This window comes from Gopherus flavomarginatus, chromosome 4 (assembly GCF_025201925.1).
Source record: "Gopherus flavomarginatus isolate rGopFla2 chromosome 4, rGopFla2.mat.asm, whole genome shotgun sequence".
NCBI lineage: Eukaryota > Metazoa > Chordata > Testudines > Testudinidae > Gopherus > Gopherus flavomarginatus.
Window position 1 is genome coordinate 86,207,022 of NC_066620.1, and position 13,198 is coordinate 86,220,219.

Here is a 13,198-nt window from a genome sequence, read left to right on the forward strand (position 1 = left end):
AAGCAAGATCACACTTCCTGTGCTTAGACGCCATCACATTTCGGAACTGATGCATATGACATCACATAGACATCACAGCCTCATACCTGCCGGGGTGTCAGAACACCACCGCCAACACCCTCAGCAGACACTTTTCACAAGAACACAAATGGGAACTAAATTCTATGATTGCATCCCACCTATTCTCTCTTTGGGGCTGTCTTTCGAAAAACCTATTTGCCACAGCAAAGAACCACAGATGCCAATTATTTTGCTCCAGAATGGGACTCGAGACTGGCTCCTACTCTCATGGAACTGGACATTCATGTATGCATTCTCTCCTGTTCCTATAATACACAGAGTTCTCTTCAAGATCAGGGACAACAAGGCCAAGGTCATGCTTCTCGCCCCAGCACGGACCAAACAGACCTGGTATCCTTACCTGCTTCACATGCCAATCCACCTTCCGAGAACTCTCCTGATGAGACCAGACCTCCTCTCCCAGTACGACAGTTGCATTCTCCATCCACAACTGGAGAAACTTCACCTAACGGCCTGGCTCCTCCTTGTTTCCAGTTGCAGGAACTAGCCTGTTCGGAGCAAGTCAGACATGTGTTATTACATAGTAGATGCGACTTCACCTGCAATACTTACCTCCAAAAGTGGAAATGATTCTCGATGTGGTGCTTACAGAAAACCCTCACCATGCACCACACCCCTTCCCGATATCCTAGACTACATTTTAGAACTCAAAAACAAAAGTCTATCGCTCAGCTCCATCAGAGTTCATCTTGTGGCAATCAACGCCTTTTGCGAGAAACTGGATGGGTCCTCTGTCTTCACAAACCCTACTACAAAACGCTTCCTTACCAGACTCCAAAACCTCTACCCTGAAGTCCACCCCCACCCCCACACCAACCTGGAATTTGAACCTCATCCTCTGAGGCCTCATGAGACCCCTCTTTGAACCGATAGCCACCTCCTCCTTACTCCACATGTCCATGAAGGTTGCATTCCTTGTGGCCATCATGTCAGCTAGGTGGGGCAGGGAAATAAGTGCACTAATGGCCAACCTCCTGTACACTAATTTCTTTAAGGACAAGATCCTGATACAACCCCACCTTGAATTTCTGCCAAAGGTGGTGTCCTCTTTCCATCTTAACCAGCTGATACACTTCCCCATATTTTACCCCAAACCCTACAAAAACCCACAGAAAGCGGCACTTCATACCCTTGATGTTAGAAGGGTGATTGCCTTCTTCTTGGACAGAACAAAATCATTTAGTAAATCACCCCTAGACTCTTCGTATCTACTGCAAAACACTCCAAAGGAACTGCTAGTTCACAACAGCGCTCTCCAAGTGGATCTCCGACTGTATTAGGTCCCGCTACCAGATCCATGACGTTGAACCTCCTGACAGCATCAGAACTCATTCCACTCAAGCTTTGTCACCATCAGTAGCGTTCCTACACAACGTACCCATTATTGACATACGCAAAGCCACTACGTGGTCATCAGACCATACGTTTGCCAAACACTACGCCATCACACAAGATGCCAGAGCGGACATTATAGTAGGTCATACAGTACTGTCTGCCACTGCCAAACTCGCAACTCCAAAGTCCCCTCAACCATAGTGGATACTGCCCTACGTTCACCTGAAGTGGTGCACCCACAGGGACACCACTTGAAGAAGTAGAGAAGGTTACTCACCCTGTGCAGTAACTGAGGTTCTTTGAGATGTGTGTCCCTGTGGGTGCTCCACTACCCACCCTCTTCCCCTCTACTTTGGAGTTTGACTTAAAGGACTCTACAGTGGAGAAGGAACTGAGGGGGTTGGAACACACATGCACCAAAGACTCCAGTGCCGCCGTGAGACACCCGACCAGGCACTGACACCGAAGATCTCCAATCAACGGCACTGGAACGCACTGACACCTGAAGTGGAGTACCCACAGGGACACATATATTGAATAAACCTCAGTTACTGCACAGGATGAGTAACCTTCCCTTTTAAATCAACCCACAAACATTTAAATATAAAAACAAGAAGTCTGCTGGTGGGATGGAATTTAATATGAATGTGGCTTTTAAACAAACTGTCCGTTAAATAATGATGGGACTCACAAAACTGTATTATCTACTCAAAGCAGTGAAATCCTTTCTATTTATAATCTCTTCATTCTGTTAATAAACCCCTCTAAACATATGGAGCGTAAACAACAAAACAGATGGGGGATTTCCCACCACTGGTTTCTTTCTTATAATGATGGTTATTTTCAATTCATAAAACTCTGAGCTGTCATCTCTGATTTATTTTCTCAGCAAATTTCGGTTTGGGTTACATTGCTACTAGCTCTGGTGCGTTTCCTTACTCATGATTCCCACTCCCACTGCCTGTGCATGGAGCAGCCATTCGTGCCTATAACAGCCCCCCTCCCCCTTTGCATTATTCTCTCTAACAATGCCTGAACGTTTTGTGGTTCGCATTTGGGTTGGAGCATGATAAGAAATGGATCAAGGAAACATATTATTGGTTTTGTTATTCGCTTTCAAGCTTCCTCCTTTTCTCTGTCTCTGCCGTTTGGGGGCGGGGAAGCTATTCGGGATAGAAAGCTCCCCCCGCCCCCCCATGTTTAATCCTCTCTATTAATAATGGATTTTTTAAACCTATAAAGCCATCACAGCACAGCCCCTTTGAAAGAATCGCTGTCTCCAGTCTCGGCCAGCCAGCGAGCCATCCCTTATTTGCTGCAGACTGCTCCCGCCCTTTGTCCCTCCTCTGCCTCCCCCGCCCCCGCGTACTACTCGATGCGGTGGGAACCAAGCCAGCCCCGCTCCGCGCGCTGCACACACACCGAGGGCGAGGAAATTGCCTAGCAATAAACAATAGCCTCCTGCCCAGGTCAGCCCCTCAGGAGCTGTCCAGCCACTCCGCAGCGGCAGCCAGAGGGGCGGCTCTGTGTGCAGCCCGGCTTGCGGAGCTCCGCCGCCTCCGCCCAGCCAGGCGCTGTCCCGCCCCCGGGGTGCTGAGCCGGAGCGCCGGGGGCCACCCTGGGGCATGGGAAGGGAAGGCGGCAGCGAGCCCCGTCCTCGCCCCGCGCCCCGCCTCGGCGGGCCTGTCTGCTGAGGCGGCCGGCGCGGCCATGGAAGAGGAGCTGAAGTGCCCGGTGTGCGGCTCGCTGTTCCGGGAGCCCATCATCCTGCCCTGCTCCCACAACGTCTGCCTGCCCTGCGCCCGCACCATCGCCGTGCAGACGCCCGAGCGCGAGCAGCACCTGCCCGCCTTGCTGCAGCCCCGGGCCCCAGGGGCGGCGGCGGGGCCCGGGCCGGCGGCGGGCTCGGAGGCTGAGTGCGCCGCGGGCGGCGGGGAGCACGCGGACAAGCTGAGCCTGCACAGCGAGAGCGACAGCGGCTACGGCTCCTACACCCCCAGCCTCAAGTCCCCCAACGGGGTGCGGGTGCTGCCGCTGGGGCCAGCCCCGTCCGGCTCCTCCTCGGCGGCTCTTCCCCGCGGGGCGGGCCCCAGCTCGTCCCTCACCTGCCCGCAATGCCACCGCAGCGCCTCCCTGGACCCGCGCGGCCTCCGCGGCTTCCCGCGCAACCGGCTGCTGGAGGCCATCGTGCAGCGCTACCAGCAGGGCCAGGCCGCCGCCAAGTGCCAGCTCTGCGACCGCAGCCCGCCCGAGGCCGCCACCGTGGCGTGCGAGCAGTGCGAGGTGCTGTACTGCGCCGCCTGCCAGCTCAAGTGCCACCCGACCCGGGGGCCCTTCGCCAAGCACCGCCTGCTGCCCCCGCCCAGCCTCCCGGGCGGGCCCGGCAAGGCGGCGGGGGGTGCCCGCAAGTTGCCCACCTGCGCTGATCACGAGCTGGAGAACTACAGCATGTACTGCGTGAGCTGCGCCACCCCCGTCTGCTACCAGTGCCTGGAGGAGGGCAAGCACGGCCAGCACCAGGTGAAAGCCCTGGGGGCTATGTGGAAACAGCACAAGGTAAGCCCAGGGGTCTAGGGGTGCCCCCCTGACCCAAGCAGCTCAGCCCTGCCTTCATGGCTGGGGGAAGGTCTCTGATTGTTAGCTCCACTCGCCTCTTCTCCAGTGCCCTCCAGCTTGGGACCTTCAAGCACATTTCACAGACGGGGGCTCTGTTTTGGCTTTTGCAACCCTCCTCTGCGCCAAGATCATGCTGAGGTGGGAGGAGACAAAGGTGGCTCTCAGCTACCTTTACTCCTCCCTCATTCCTGGAGCAAGCTGGAGGTTGAACTGGCCCTTTGCTCAAATTAGAGTAGCCCCAGGACTGCTGTAATTTATGCTGTCTAGAAGACTCCTCTAGACAAAGTTGGTTCTGGAAAGCCCCCAGCACACCTCTGAGACATTCCCAGAATGTCTCCTTCCAACTCCAGCCAACCCCAACACACCTTCTATGCAAGGAGGGGGTATGATATAAAGCTGGCTACACCAGATATACTCCACCCAAGAGTCTCCTGTATTGGAGGAATCCTGTTACCCCTTCAGGACAGCTGTACAGTCACTTCATGCCACCAGAGTAACACAGTGTATCTTTAATGGGGCCAAGGATCTAGCCCCACAATGAGGAAGAAGTATTCTATGTCAGTGATAGTTCTTGTTGAAGGCGGTGAGATAAGAGGACAATGCAGGGTGACTCACCCTAGTGTCTTGATGTTTATCTGAACATTGAAGCTACTTCATTTCCATAATTCTCTGATAGCCTTCAGCTCTCCCTTCCCTTCACGCAAATCTCCAATAGGCCCCTGGTCCTTCTTCCCTTCTTGCTGACCCTCCATTAGACCCTGGGCACCATATTCGCTTCCCATGACTTTCTAATAAGTCAAATGCTCCCTCTCTATGATCTTGCATTATGCTGTAACTTCTCAACTTCCAAATCTCAAACCAAATCCGGTTTCTTCCCAATCAAAATGAAATTAGAGAAGCAGACAGTTGTTGGGCCTTCGATAGCATCTTTATCTGTCACTTTGCTATAAATGTGTCAGTGACGGAAGGTTGCCGGGGACCCACTGGAGGGCTCCAGAGAGGAAAGGTGTGTAGAGGTTTATTTGCAAGTCAGGGCCTTTCAGAGGACTGTGTGGTGGCTGTGATCCACAGTAATGATGGTAGTTAAGGATGGAGAAGGTGAAGGTCTTATCCACATTGATCAAAAAACGAGTGATGGTAGTGTTTGGTAAAGGGACAGATGAAGGCTTGGCCAGTTCAGAGATTGCTACAGTCTGGTTCACTCATCCCTGGTATTGATACTCATTATAATTTGAACCATTCAGGGAACTTGTTCGGAGACTTTGTACTTTCACATAAGAGGGGGTTTGCTGATATTTGTGTGCAAGATGGAGCTGCTGGGTAGTTTGATCATGCAATCTTTTTATATAAAAAGCTGGGGTTGTTTCATATACTTTTTGGATAGAGACCAAGAGACGATTGTTTTAACATTGATTTGAAGCTTGTCAGTCTTGCCAGGAAGCCTGGATACTGACTCGATTAAGAATTAATGATTACTATTTTACATGTATAGAGTGCTTGTTATCCTCAGCACATTACAGCTATCCATACAGCAGCACTGAACAGGGTCCCTCCCTCATGAAGGGAGAGCACCCAATTGCTACATCCCTTCAGGTGGAGCAGTTTGCTTCCTTCTGTTGGCTATTGCAGAGGAAAGGCTCACCTCCTCCCTATTCCCTTTGGTATGATTAGCACCTTTGGGGATAATGAGAGGGTCTGTAATATACGGACAAAGAGGCAGATCCTCAGTTGGTATAAATCAGTGGAGGCTCATTGATTTATATCAGCTGAGGTTCTGGTGGGAAGGCTTTAAAGGGATTGATCAAAATTGTTTGCTCCTATTGTTGGAGGGAAGGATATTGTACTTTGTGTATGTACAGCACCTAGTATGATGGAGCCATGATCACATTTGGGATCTCTTGGCTCTACTGTAATACAAAAGTATTAATAATATTACTGACGATAGATTTAAATGTGTGGGCCCTTTGACTCACGGGTATGGGGAAGCATGATGAACAAGTCTCAGCTCTGCAACTTCTGTTGTGTCCTGCCATGTACATCAAAAATATAACTATTGTGCATGTGTGATCTTGTAGTGGAGATGACATCAGGAACTTTAATTGGACAAGCCTCTGTTTAGGACACTGATGCATAGGGAGATGAGCAAGTAGTTGAGGGAAAATATTGGCGTATTGATGCATCTTTAGAAGGTAGACCAGAATTGCCCCAAACCCCTACCCTCCATTCCCAGAAACTTGGAAACTCTTTAAGAATTCAGTGCCTGGATCATATGATGTAATCAGTAGTTAATCTGCTATGATGATAGATGAAGAAAAAGAAAGGTAAATGAGCAATGAACTCTTCTTTTGAAAAAGAATGATAGAATTATCTGTCTCATTTTCTAAAATCAGGGAAGACATCAGTCTTCTATGCCTAGTTAGATTTGATTACTTGTCCTCCTCGTTATCTGTCTGTTACTGTATTTGATAAGAGTATAACCTTTTTATCCATCTACAGAATCCTTATTTCATTGTTGGACCCAGATATTAAATTTAAGATCAATGTGGATAGAACAACGTTTGTCAGGAATTATTAATTGTCATGGTTAATGGAGCTTGTAACTTACAGTTTAGCTTCAAGCAAATCCTTCCACCATTTGAAAGAGAGCTCTGAAAGGGTGCTTTTTATAATGGCTTATGGAGGTTTTAGGCATCTGAATCCATTTTGTTTTAATGGAAAGTACATGGCTAAATCCATTTGCTTTAGAAACTACCCTATAAATGTTTTAATAAACAAGGCTATTATCTCTAAATGGGTTTAGTGATCAGAGAACTGGCTTTCATATTCTACTTGCCATAGCACAACTACAATTATTTAATGAGTGAAAAAGTTTGGTAAAGTTATTTGATCAGTTTCTTTGTCAAGTTTATGTACAGGGTCTTCTTCATGGTGGCTATATATGAGGAGCTGAGACTGAATGTGCTCAGTCACATTAACATCCATATAGTTGATGAGTGATCTGGATTGACAAAGGTGGTGGAGTAGCCTTGTACATCAATGATGAAATTAACTGTAGCGAAATAAGAAGCGATGGAATGGATAAGACAGAGTCTGTCTGGGCAAAAATCACACTGGGTAAAAAAGCAACTAGAGCTTCCCCTGAGATAGTGCTTGGGGTGTGCTATAGACCGCCGGGATCTGAATGGGATATGGATAGAGACCTCTTTAATGTCCTTAATGAAGTAAACACAAAGGGGAAATGTGTGATTATGGGGGACTTCAACTTCCCGGATATAGACTGGAGGACGAGTGCTTGCAAGAATAATAGGGGTCAGATTTTTCTGGATGTGATAGCGGATGGATTTCTTCATCAAGTAGTTGAAGTACCTACGAGAGGGGATGCCATTTTAGATTTGGTGTTGGTGAGCAGTGAGGACCTTGTAGAAGAAATGGTGGTAGGGGACAACCTTGGTTTGAGTGATCATGAGCTGATTCAGTTCAAACTAGATGGAAGGATAAACAAATGTAGATCTGGGATTAGGGTTTTCGACTTCTTGAGGGCTAATTTTCAAGAGTTAAGGAAATTAGTTAGGGAAGTGGATTGGACGGAGGAACTAGTGGATTTAAATGCGGAGGAGGCCTGGAATTACTTTAAGTCGCAGCTGCGGAGACTGTCGGAAGCCTGCATCCCAAGAAAGGGGAAAAAAACCATGGGCAGGAGTTGTAGGCCAAACTGGATGAGCAAGCCACTCAGAGAGGGGATTAGACAAAGGCAGAAAGCTTACAGGGAGTGGAAGAAAGGCAGGATCAGTAAGGAAAGCTACCTTGGTGAGGTCAGAACATGTAGGGATAAAGTGAGGAAGGCTAAAAGCCGCATTGAACTGGACCTTGCAAAGGGAATCAAAACCAATAGTAAAAGGTTCTACAGCCACATAAATAAGAAGAAAACAAAGAAAGAAGAAGTGGGGCCGCTATAGACTGAGGATGGAATGGAGGTTAAGGATAACCTAGGCATGGCCCAACATCTAAACAAGTACTTTGCCTCAGTTTTTAATAAGACTAGTGAGGAGTCTAGCGATGATGGAGGGATGATAAATGGGAATGTGGATATGGAAGTGGATATTACCGCAACTGAGGTAGAGGCCGTACTTGAACAGCTCAATGGGACGAAGTCGGAGGGCCCGGACAATCTCCATCCGAGGATATTAAAGGAACTGGCGCGTGAAATTGCGAGCCCGTTAGCGAGAATTTTTAAGCAATCGATAAACTCGGGGGTTGTGCCGTATGACTGGAGGATTGCTAACGTAGTTCCTATTTTTAAGAAAGGGAATAAAAGTGATCCGGGTAATTATAGGCCTGTTAGCTTGACGTCTGTAGTATGTAAGGTCTTGGAAAAAATTTTAAGGGAGAAAGTAGTTAAGGACATAGAGGTCAATGGTAATTGGGACGAATTGCAACACGGATTTACTAAAGGTAGATCGTGTCAAACCAATCTGATCTCCTTCTTTGAGAAGGTGACGGATTACTTAGATAAAGGAAATGCGGTAGATATAATTTACCTAGATTTCAGTAAGGCGTTTGACACGGTTCCGCATGGGGAACTGTTAGTTAAATTGGAAAAGATGGGGATGAATATGAAAGTTGTAAGGTGGATAAGGAACTGGTTAAAGGGGAGACTCCAGCGGGTCGTATTGAAAGGTGAACTGTCAGGCTGGAAGGAGGTCACTAGTGGAGTCCCTCAAGGATCGGTTTTGGGACCGATCTTATTTAACCTTTTTATTACTGACCTTGGCACAAAGAACGGGAATGTGCTAATAAAGTTTGCGGATGACACAAAGCTGGGGGGTATTGCTAACACGGAGAAGGACAGGGATACTATTCAGGAAGATCTGAACCACCTTGTAATCTGGAGTAATAGAAATAGGATGAAATACAATAGTGAAAAGTGCAAGGTCATGCACTTAGGAATTAATAATAAGAATTTTAGATATACGTTGAGGGCGCATCAGTTGGAAGCGACGGAGGAGGAGAAGGACCTTGGGGTATTGGTTGATAGCAGGATGACTATGAGTCGCCAATGTGATACGGCTGTTAAAAAAGCAAATGCGATTTTGGGATGCATCAGGCGGGGTATTTCCAGCAAGGATAAGGAGGTGTTAGTACCGTTATATAAGGCGTTGGTGAGGCCCCATCTGGAATACTGTGTGCAGTTCTGGTGTCCCATGTTCAAGAAGGATGAATTCAAACTGGAACAGGTTCAGAGACGGGCTACTAGGATGATCCGAGGAATGGAAAAACTGCCTTATGAAAGGAGACTCAAAGAGCTTGGCTTGTTTAGCCTGGCCAAAAGAAGGCTGCGGGGGGACATGCTTGCTCTATATAAATATATCAGGGGGGTTAACATTAGGGAGGGAGAGGAATTATTTAAGTTTAGTACTAATGTAGGCACGAGGACGAATGGGTACAAACTGGATATTAGGAAGTTTAGACTTGAAATTAGACGAAGGTTTCTAACCATTAGGGGAGTGAAGTTCTGGAACAGCCTTCCGAGGGAAGTAGTGGGGGCAAAAGACTTTTCTGGCTTTAAGACAAAGCTTGATAAGTATATGGAGGGGATGTTATGATAGGATTGTTAATTTGGGCAATTGATCTTGGATTACCACCAGATAGGTCTGCTCAGTGGTCTGCGGGGAGATGTTGGATGGGATGGGAACTGAGTTACTGCAGAGAATTCCTTCTTGGGTGCTGGCTGGTGAGTCTTGCCCACATGCTCAGGGTTTAGCTGATCGCCATATTTGGGGTCGGGAGGGAATTTTCCTCCAGGGCGGATTGGCAGGGGCCCTGGAGGTTTTTCGCCTTCCCCTGCAGCGTGGGTCACGGGTCGCTTGCTGATGGATTCTCTGCAGCTTGAGGTCTTCAAACCAATTTTGAGGATTTCAATAACTCAGTCCTGGGTTAGGGGTTGTTATAAAATTGGATGGGTGGGGTTCTGTGGCCTGCCTTGTGCAGGAGGTCAGACTAGATGATCATATTGGTCCCTTCTGACCTATGAGTCTATGAGTCTATGAGTCTATGAGACTCCGAATTTAATGGCTGCCGTGATAACTAGAGGACAAACCCTAGTTTTTGGCCCCATCCATACTGTGGGATGCACTGTGCTCTGATGGTGATGGGATTAGATGTTGGAGTGGTGGCAGTTATATTTTTGTCATGGAGTAACTATAGTCATCTTTGTTTTGTGGCTGAGGCACATCTGACCTGTTGGGACCATTCAACTAGCCACTGATTGGCAGAGCACATCACGCTCCAGCCCCACGTTCTCCATACTTTGTCACACCATTCCATCACATTTCCACCTGGTGCTTGCAAAAATATGTCCTGTTGGTGAGGTACGGGCACATGACAAAAAGGAATGTAAAACTGGGGAAATCTTCACCAACCCCTTTGTGATGCTTTGGTGGCACACAGGGACCTTATTATGGGATAAGGATTTGGCTCAATGAACCTGGTAAACTTTTGGACCAGACATTGTTACTTCAAATTTTGTGAAATGCCAAGAATTTGAGTAGGAAGCTGAAAAAACATATATATAAGTACTGACAGCAATAATATAATTATTATAGTTCTTCCTATTAGATTAGTTACAAGTTAATTGTAGTAGAGCATATTCTATTTTCAAATTTGGAACCAGTACAATGCATGTAATTGGGCTTAATATAGAACATTTCCATGAACAGGAGGGTAAACATTAGAGTTCATTCTTCCTTAAGCCTTCAGCGCTATGTCCTGTTATAGGCCAATTTGTGCCTACCCCTAAGGTAAGACCCTCCTGTGATTGTGTTAGAGTTTCCTACCTCATCGGTCAAAGCATAGGAAATAGAGCAGAAGGAGCAGCACACCTAATGTCTTCCCTCTCCCAGTTGAGCATGTGCATAGGGAGGGAGGGGCGGAAGATGGGTAGAGCATGGGAGGGGTTGGGTAAAGCAGAGCTGGCACAAGGGGGAAGTGAGCTGTGCCCTTGTCAGGGTACCTGTAAATCACTTCTCCTCAGGATCAAGCAGAGAATAAATGGTAACTTTGACCCACATCTACAAGGGTACGTAGGTACCTAAGCAACAAAATTAGGTATCTAAATCCCAGTTCTGGCTCCACTGCGAGCCATAGTACTCCTGCCAAACTCTGTAGGTCCCTGAACTCACTCAGCACCTGAGATTTCAAAGTAATCTACTATTGTACTGTAGATAAATATTTAAACGGTTACTGAGGTAGAAAGAGAGAGAATGCCTAAATACCTTTGTGGATCTGGGCCTAAGTGCTAACATTGTAGTAAGAGACCAATGACAAAATCTTCAGCTAGTGGAAATTGGCATAGCTCCATTTGCTTCAATGCAGCTACGTCAATTAACAGCAGCAGAGGATCATCTGGCTCATAGTACATTTTCCACAAGCTGTTTTAATGAAGCACTGCTGGTTGATATAGTATTGAAAGAGTTCCTGAAGTTACATCAGCCATAACATAACACAAAACATAGTGCTGTTGACAATTAGACAATTTTGCTATTCTTCATCTGTAGTCTGTTGCTTAAATATACTCTAGAGCCTGATCATGCAATTTTATCTGTGAGGGAGCAAAGGTCATTGAAGCTCTATGCAGGGGCAAGGGTCTGCTTCCATGGATGCAATTATAGGAGCAGGGCCTTCATGTGTACTTTTCAGAGAAATAATTTAATGCACTTTTGTGTGTGTTACATCAATATGGTTGTGCAATATACTGCATGTGTCTAAGGTTGTTAGCAAGTAAACAAGATCGATGAGATAATATCTTTTATTGGACCAAACTTCTGTTGGTGAAAGAGACAAGCTTTCGACCTTACAGAGAGCTCTTCTTCAGCTCTGGGAAAGGTGTTCAGAGTATCACAGCTAAATACAAGGTTATCAAATGCCATGTTTTATACTTTGAGAAATAATATGTGATCATGTAAAGATAATTGTAGTACATATGCACAAAGGGGTGGAGTTAAAGTTGCTTAGTCTTGTGGCTAGAATTCTAGTTCAAATATGTTGTAAAATTCACCCATTTAAATTATTCATAAACAAAACATTATCTTAAAGTTGTCATACAATGGTGAAAGTACCTATTTTTTTTCCACCCTCTCGTAACTCAAAATGAGTAAAAGAATTTTTCAGAAATATTCACCTCTGGGTTAAGTTGACGAATGGATGCTTTCAGCCCCAAAAGAAATTTTTACACAATGTTACAAGACTATACAAATAGGGGTTTGTAATGAAAGTTCTAATATATTTTAACTGTAGCTGACACTACAAAGTTTGTAAACATTTCAGGTTTAGAGTTAAGCAATTGCTAGTTTAGATATCATTTGGGGATTTTTCAGCATAATAGACACTATGTAAATGTAAGATACTATCATTTCAGTGCATATGTGAACAGTTTCAGGCTTTTGTAAGTGTTGTGACTTAGCTAGTCATTACATTTAATTGGAAAATTGAGACAATAACTGACTACCCACACAGAGATTCACCCTTACTAATCTCTTACAATTGAAATGCTAACTTATTCTTTTCTAGCACAAATCCTCTGTGCAAGTAAGAATGCATGTGACTCCAAGTAAGCCTTTTAACATTTAATTGTAAGAAGTAAGGATTAGTATTTGCATTTTTTTGCAATTCATTTGCATTTTATCTCTAATTTTTTCATTTTAAATTTGTTTCTTACAGACACAGTTGTCTCAGGCTTTAAATGGTGTTTCAGATAAAGCAAAGGAAGCTAAAGAATTTTTGGTTCAGCTGAAAAATATATTACAGCAGATACAGGTAATTGCATACTACTTGTTTTGATAATACAATATCATTAGAGCTGAGTGCATAATTTATTTGATGACTTTAGTCTCTTGCTGTTCACAGATTGCCTGGAATAACACACTCTTTTCTTGAATGTATTTGTTAGGCAAAATTATTCATCAATTAATGTCTACAAATATTTGTTGCTCTGTAGATTGTATGCCATTTGTTGCAAGAATTGGAAATTTGAACTGTGTTGTTTAGTTTCTGATTGGACTCATTGGTTGTATGGTGTGTTTCTGTTCACATACTGGATGAGTGTAATTCTTAAGAGTCAGGCTTTTGGTAAAAATACTAATTTTTACAAATTCCAGACTTACTACCTGTT

At 45.6% G+C, this 13,198-nt stretch overlaps 1 protein-coding gene across 3 annotated transcripts in view; it reads left to right on the forward strand.

Annotated features, from left to right (window-relative positions):
• Window positions 1-3,126: 3,126 nt before the first annotated feature.
• TRIM67 (tripartite motif containing 67) overlaps window positions 3,127-13,198 on the forward strand; it is a 52,889-nt gene continuing 42,817 nt past the window's right edge. For all 3 annotated transcript variants that reach the window (XM_050949061.1, XM_050949062.1, XM_050949064.1), the window contains exons 1-2: window positions 3,127-3,972; window positions 12,748-12,843. In XM_050949061.1, coding sequence (XP_050805018.1) covers window positions 3,127-3,972; window positions 12,748-12,843 — 942 coding nt within the window. The remainder of the gene's footprint in view (window positions 3,973-12,747; window positions 12,844-13,198) is intronic.